The sequence below is a fragment of the Olea europaea genome, chromosome 1 (genome assembly GCF_002742605.1).
Source record: "Olea europaea var. sylvestris chromosome 1, O_europaea_v1, whole genome shotgun sequence".
NCBI classification, from domain to species: domain Eukaryota; kingdom Viridiplantae; phylum Streptophyta; class Magnoliopsida; order Lamiales; family Oleaceae; genus Olea; species Olea europaea.
The window spans coordinates 29,140,510-29,148,681 of NC_036237.1; the positions used below are offsets into that span (position 1 = coordinate 29,140,510).

The 8,172-nt window shown below is 36.1% G+C and overlaps 1 protein-coding gene across 1 annotated transcript; it reads right to left on the bottom strand.

Annotated features, from left to right (window-relative positions):
• Positions 1-348: 348 nt before the first annotated feature.
• On the bottom strand, positions 349-4,583 carry LOC111400157 (ubiquitin-like protein 5). Its single transcript, XM_023027591.1, has 2 exons — positions 4,234-4,583; positions 349-620 (listed from the first exon to the last, which is right to left on the bottom strand). Exon 1 carries the CDS (start codon positions 4,459-4,461, stop codon positions 4,240-4,242), a length of 222 nt encoding a protein of 73 aa, XP_022883359.1. The 5' UTR covers positions 4,462-4,583; the 3' UTR covers positions 349-620; positions 4,234-4,239.
• Positions 4,584-8,172: the final 3,589 nt, after the last annotated feature.

Sequence of the window (8,172 nt, forward strand, 5' to 3'; positions counted from 1 at the left end):
GGAGAAAAATGAATTATGATTATTAAATTTTATTTACCACAATATTTATATTTTTCGTTTCATCTAGTATATTTTCTAACGATTGTTTTCTGTATAGATTACCCATTCCATCGTTCCAAATCAGGTATTTGAGTAAAGCAAGGTGAACAAACCATGATTTTAAGCAAACTCTTGTGTCATCCCAATATTTCCTCCCTTTGTTTTCAGTTCCACACCTGCATATTATGGACCGTGCTCCTTTTGCCTTGAGATCAATGGGATAATTATAGTAATGTCAAAATTATTGATATTTTTAAGATTCCGTCTTGAAAATAACTCAACTCAAAATGCTGTAGGTACATGAACACCTAAGGTTATAACGACTAATTTCTCGATACAGGAAATATGATAGGTTCAATACGGACAGACAATACCATGCATTTAAATCTCAAACCATCTGGAGAACAGAACACGTCGTGTAGGACGGAAACTAACAATGACCAACAGGTTTTGCACAATATTCTCACAAGTAGTTCTTCATCAATCATACTCTTATTTCATGAGTCATTTTACATTAACATAAAAGAAACAAGAATTGGTCTGTATCAAGATCTACATGTTCTTCCATTGCAAGAGTAAACCTGCAAGAAGCAAAGAATATCGATTATTCTAAATTCTACGTAAGATGATTAAAAGTAGAAACTAAACAATACGTTGCTAAATCACCATATAAAAAATGCTGCCAACAAATCAATAGAGGCAGTTCCAATATCAATAATGCATGATGTCACTTTATTCGCTGAAATATCTTAGGAAAAAATTGGAATGGAACACGAATATTAACATCTCAAAATCAATTTAGTTACCACAATTATTTGTAGGAATGAATAATAAACCAGACGACCCTTCAACTTCTCCATAAATCTATCAAATTAATTGCATAATTGGAATTCTTATCAATCTAAGACATGTCACCAACTAACATGCTTCAGATCTTGGCTCCCTGAATAACATAGCAGCACACTATGTAAGTTATAGGCTTTCAATTTGATATTTCCTAGTTTTAATATTTGGGTTCATATTTTAAAAATCAATGGGAAACAGGAACATCTCCACAACGTGTTACTTCTGGCTCAAATTTACACTCAGATTTCCCTCTAATTCTCTGGCAAAAGCGCCAGGCTGGCTACTGCCTCATATTAAGTAATTCACTGAAGAGGTATAGCTTCACTTTACATGTATTACATATATATATCATTACACAACATCTAGTCGTATTGGTTCAAAACATTTCTTATTACTTGTATTATAGTGAATAAATTTCGGTTTTCATCACGCTACAAATATAGGCTCTAGGGTGCAACATGTGGAAGTATCTGGATATGATGTTTGCCATCAACTGCACAATGAGTCAATGAGAGCAAATACTCGTAAACTTTCGAAGCGTCGTCTGGTCAACTAAACAGCAGTACAGCACAAGCCACAGAACTTATATTTTTCCTGCCAAGTGACATGTCATGTCAAGGGCATCCCAATTGGATTGACTGGGATGACCTCAAAAATGGAATATGGAAGATCTAGTCCATGTTTGAGCCACGGCAAACTCATTTTCAACCAAACATTATTTCAATAAAATAATTTTGCACGTAAAACCAAAACTTTTCTCACTTTTTGACCACGTATTCTTCAAAAAAAAATCACTATTACAATTTTTTTTTATAAAAATGGGGCTCAAAAACAGCCCTATTTTCATTCTTTTTCCCAATCCATTGCTTTCTATTTTAAAATTGACATTTTTTTCCTTTGATTCTTATACAACCGAATTGGGTCAAACTTCTATAGCCCCCCTTGTGGAGTTAAAATATTAATGCTGGAAAATCATCTCAAGGTTCAGTTGACAATCTGTACTCCAGAAATATCTTTCGAAAGGAAAGGGAGTTTAGAGAAACATGACACGCCCAATTCTACAGCACAGCACAATGAAAATTATGTATTATTTAGAAAGATTGAGTTTTTATAAAAACAAGTACTACCGTTGGTCACGAATGACGCAAACTAACAGCCCAGATGGATTAGATTTGCCAGATACATCACTCACAGCACTACTCAATCACTACTAATCACCAAGAAGAACAATGAAATAAAATTCAAAACTTTCTACACAGAAAAACATAATGAATCATTATGGGTTATCAACTGTCCTAAAGGTAAGAAAACCTAAGGATGTGTCATATGTTACCTTATTTGCTAATACCTTCTCCAACAAGAAAATAGTCCAATTCCTTACAGTAATCTTGTATCCCATATGAAACAACCATTTACAATGGTGTTTTCCCACAATTTTGGGTGCCAAAACTTCTGATTTATTTACAAATTATTGATATTGCCTCCTTCGTCCTTGTTAAATACCATCTTATTTCTGTTCAGGTTAGTATAAGAGAGAATAACTCTTTCTTGGAATTTTCGTGAAGTTATTATCTCAATTTGAAGCAATCCACAATCCTTGAGATCATGACCACTCTATTCACTACTAACTGTTAGCTCCATAATTAACCATGAGCTTGATAATCCCATACTTTTTAGTTAGTAGCTTAAACATTATTGCACTGTCTTAATAAAGCCATATCCTTGTATCACCATATTTCAACCTCAAATAGTCCGTGAAATAAAAAATCCTACATGTGAATACACTATACATTGAAGTTTGTACTTACCTAATTTGAATTCAACTTTATTCCGAAATGATCTAATGCCAACGGTAGGACATGGGTTATAATTCCCACTGTCGGCATGGCAACATTGGATGTTTCCATGCCCATGGCAGGCGTCATAACCCATGCCCACCATGGGAATCAGATCAAATCCGTTAACATATTAAATTTACGTATGATTGCATGACTTTTTCGAACCCACTTGATATCTTAAATTTCAAACTCATCAAGTGATCTCAGGGATATTAAACAACCTATTCCAGTAAAAATCCCATCTCAAAACTTAATGCAACAGAATCAAACAAGTAAAATTAACATAATCAACTTAAAAAATGTAGCCAATTATGCGTAGTCATAACCAAAACTCCCAAAATTTGATAGAAGATTCCATATGACATCTCCAAACTATTTATTTAGTTGAAAAATATAATAGAAAAATAAGTCAAAGAAGTTTTGCTACAGCTATACACTAGAAGACAATAAGAACCTAATTATACTAAAACAAGACAATGAGAATTATGCATTGCTTATGCTTGAGAAAATTCCCTAAATCTAAGGATAGTATGATTTATTGAAAACAATAATTCATGTTGTGTGTGAGTATAATGTAAAAGTGCTATCATCAATCACAGAGTGCCATGACTAATGATCCAAATCTTCCCATTCACTCACACCACGCATGGCGTGTGAAGTTTATGTGCAGACTGCAGCATGAATCGCCAAAAAGAATTATAAAAAAAAAGAGGTTCAAAATTAGAATTAACTCAACCCCAACTTTGCCTAAACATTTTCTGTAAACTCACTCTGCCAACTATCATCAGAGTCGATTAATACGACTGCCAACTGCTTATCCTTGTCAAATGTTATCTTGGACTACTTTGTGTCAATTTGATTTCTCTAGAGTAAAAGTCAAATAATTGGGAGAAAAATCAATTCCTTCACCGTTAAAATATCATAAAAATTCACTATAAAATATCATCACCTATTACTCGGGTGTCCCATGAACACGTGCTTGTTTAGTGACCCTTGATTGCTTCTATTAACGGGTTGAAATCAAAGACTTGTCATGCAAAAGGAAAAAGGAAACAAACATCAACATAGACTAACTAGTTGATCAGTGTTACCAGTTTTGAATGTCATCCTCGACAATTGTTGTGGTGTACAATCAAAATTATCAAAGAGATGTAAACATCACCTCATCTTTCACAAATCCATGACACCTACGTCGATGAAAACTTTTTATGTTCGCAACCCTACTTAGTTTTAATTCAACCTTCTTTTCGAATTTGTGATTCTCCCACAATCAGATTTCTACAAGAAATCAATCATTATTTCTCTTTCATTAAACTACAGCCACATACGAATTCGCCTTTTGCCACAGCATATACATATTTCGACTATTCAACAGAAATAAAACACCATCCAAAATTCAAAAACAATCACAAAACCCTAAAACTCTACAAATCTTCAATTACGATCAATCCACACACGAAAATACCCATATGCATAAACACATAAAGGAGGGTTAAGGGGGTGAAATTACTAGGGTTTAGTTGTAGTAGAGCTCAAGGCCCATGCCGTCATGGATCTCGTAATCCTTAAGAGTGATGTGATCTTTGTAGATGTTGTACCACTTCTGGATCCGGATCTTGTCGGCCCGGGTTCCAGTCTGAGCCGCGACCAGCTTCTTCAGATCGCCGATTGTATCATCGTCGTTGCACTTCACTCGCACCTTCTTCCCAAGCCTATCGTTCAGCACCACCTCAATCATCTTCTTTTTTGGAAATTACAGCTGCAAAAAAACCAAATTGATTTGGGTTTTCCGATTCCCGTTCTACCGAAGAAAAAGCTTACGCGCAATGAATAAGAAGGAATCTTGGAATTATTGTCAATTAAATTATAATTCAAGCCCTTATATTATGGGATACTTTTAATTTTGACCAAGTCAAATGAGCAAAATTTCAGTTTGACTTCCAAAATCATGAATCTTATGACATTGGCCTCTTGTATGGTAAAAGACAAAAATGTCCTTAAATGTTTTGTACAATTATAAAACAATATATTGTTGAAAGGACTATACTACCCTTTTAGTTAATAATTGAAAACCAAATATTTCCCCACTTATAAAAACTTCAAAATGAGCTTCCAACACAGAAAAAACTCTCATCTTTTCATCTGCTTGAATCTCAAAATCTAGAAGAACTTTGGAACGTTGAAACTGAAAATTTTTTTCACATCAATTACTTCAAATCGGTAAGTATATTTACGCATGTTTAATTTCGTTTTAAGTAAATTAGTATACGTTTAAATAGAGAAATTTTATGTCGACATAGATTTTTTTTAACAGAACCTATCAAAAAAAACTAAACGGATGTATAACTTACGTTTAAATTACGCATGCTTAATTTTGTTTTTAGAACAGTATTCTCCTACGCCAAATTGGGTAAAGCTTAACAAACAGTCGGAAACAGTCCGACTGTTAGGCTGTTTAACAGCCGACTGTTCGGCTGTTAAACAGCCAATTGGCTGCAGCTGATTTTTAATACCTTTTCTTTCTTATAATTAATATTTGAAGTTGATTAAAACCATTTCCTCATGCAGATATGATAATCCCCGTGTGTTATTTCGGTGATTTCGAATTGAATGAAAATAATCGGTGGGAATGGAGATGAACGAGTGACATACGTGGTTGTATTGCAATTCCCGTAACAGAGAGTATACCATACTTAGAAATGTACCACGATTTGCAAAATAAGTTGAATGTCGATTAATCTCAATACGACATGCAATTGAGATATCTATTCAACGGTTATGGGGATTCATCCATTCTAATGCCACCGGTATTCGTTACTAATGATGCTGAATTGAATTATCTATTAGAATTGAATAAAATGCATCGGACTCCGACTGTTCTTAGTGTGACTTTAATTACGAAGGATGTTATCGAAGGTAAACGCGAAGATTCGGATAGGGCGGATAACAATGATCGAGGTTTTTGGGAGACAGTGGAGATAGTTCCTGCGGATGATGTGGGTATTCCTGAGACAGTTGCTTCTGATCATGATGTCGCTGTTACGCGCAGAATTCCGTCAACAGTTGAAGACAATGAGAACATAAACGAGTTTACAAATGAGAATTTGATTGCTTTATCCCGACAGAGACACGAGCCTGGTGGGAGCTCACAGGTTGGAACAAGTGGACCGTCCTCGAATTCTTCCCGTGTGGCTCCCAATGATGAGGACTTGCAGGTCGAGCAACTGTTTGAAACCAAGAAAGATTTGCAGGAAGCTGTGCACCGGCTAGCATTAAAATATAACTTTGAGTTCAAGGTAAAGAAATCAAACAAGTCATTGTTGACAGTTGCTTGCGTCGAAGACAGTTGCAATTGGCGCTTGAGAGCAACTAAGATGGACACGAATGAGTGCTTCGTAATTCGCAAGTATTTACGGGAACATACTTGCGAAGTGGGAATTCTTCGAAACGATCATAGGCAAGCTCGAGCATGGTTTATTGGTCGACAGATAATGCACAAGTATCAGGATCCACGGACGATCTACAGACCTTCAGACATCATTAACGACGTCCGTCGAGAGTACAGAGTGGTCATGAGCTATCAGAAAGCGTGGAAGGCCAAAGAATGTGTGCTGGAGGATTTAATGGGATCGGCTGAAGAGAGCTATGCTAAATTGACTAGGTATTACCATAACATGGGGACAACTAATCCTGGCACGGCATTTTTTATTGAGACGAGGGGTGATAATTGTTTTAAGTATTTCTTCATGGATCTCGGACAATGTATTCGGGGTTTTCGAAATGCAATGCAACCCTTAATTCTAGTTGATGGTACGACTCTGAAAGCTAAATATCAAGGCAAATTAATTATTGCTACATGTCAAGATGCCAACATCCAAATTTACCCTATTGCATTCGGCATAGTCGACAGCGAGAATGATCTGTCCATGCGTTGGTTCTTTTCTAAACTGAGGGAAGTGATTGGGGAAGTTGAAAACCTTGCCTTTGTAACCGATCGAGGACAGTCTATAATAAACGGTATCGCTGAAGTTTTTCCCGAGGCACATCACGGGTATTGCATGTACCATATACAAGGTAATTTGAAGACTAGGTATCGGGGCACAGGCATCGTTTCATTATTCAGGAGAGCAGCCGAAGCTTACAGTGCTAAAGAGTGTAATAAGTTCTTGCTCGAGATAGGAAGTAAATCATTACCGGCGTTGGAGTATCTGACAAAGATGGGGATCGAACATTGGGCGCGGTCATACTTTCCAGGACGTCGATACAACATGATGACGTCGAATAACGCGGAGTCTCTCAATGCATTGTTTAAGAAGGATCGAGAGTTACCAATTCTCGCAATGATTGAGAACATTCGTAACAAGCTACAACAGTGGTTTCATGACCGACGTGCGGCATCAGAGAGTTGCACTAGCATGTTGGCCCCAGCTCGAGAGGAGAAACTGTTTAAGGCGGCAGAGGTTGCGAGGAAGTTGAATGTGGAAGCACTATATGAGTTTCGCTTCTCCGTGCAATGTGCACGTAATACGGCATATATGGTGGACTTGACTGATAACACATGCACTTGTACGAGATTTCAGTTAGAGAGTTTTCCATGTGAGCATGCAGTTGCGGTGGCCATGTATCGAGGCTTTACTGCGAGAACGTTGTGCTTTTTGTATTATACGACTGAGTTTTGGAGAACAGCATATGCCGTGACTATATTTCCTCTGCCAAATGAAGTCGAGTGGGAAGTTCCCGAGCACATTCTCCCATTTCATAATTTGTTACCACCAGCAGTTGAACCGCGTGGTCCTGGACGTCCAAATACATCTAGAATACCATCCATCGGAGAGTTTCCTCGACCGCGTAGGTGTGACCGATGCAGAGCCGTAGGGCATACTCGTCAATTTTGTACCAGTCAAATTCCCCTAAATGACGACTAGACAGGTATGTAAAATGAATAATATTTCCTTTTACTTTACACTGTTCAATATTTGTTATTTATAAATCTTCAATATACAAAAAATAGTTCCATACTCGGCATACGGGTAAAATAATAAAACATAATTAAATTTTCAATTTGAATGTTATATACATTGAACACAAATTTACAATTATTTCAGAATTGCCAAAATAATTAAATTTCTAATTTGAATGTTATATACATTGAACACAAATTTACAATTATTTCATAATTACAAAAATAATTAAATTTCCAATTTGAATGTTATATACATTGAACACAAATTTACAATTATTTCAGAATTACCAAAATAATTAAATTTACAATTGAAATGTTACATATATATAAATGAAATTTACGGGTCAGCATTAAATTCGAACAAATCACATGCTAGCTTCTTTCTCCAGTTCTGTATCCACGACAGGTTGATTTCATCAACCTTATGCCCTATACTTAAAAATTCGACATATTTAATGGCAAATATGCCGCAGTCGCCGCTGCAAT

Coding starts and splice junctions, on each gene's coding strand:
- LOC111400157 (XM_023027591.1), bottom strand. CDS start 4,461: ATGATTGAGGTGGTGCTGAACGATAGGCTTGGGAAGAAGGTGCGAGTG.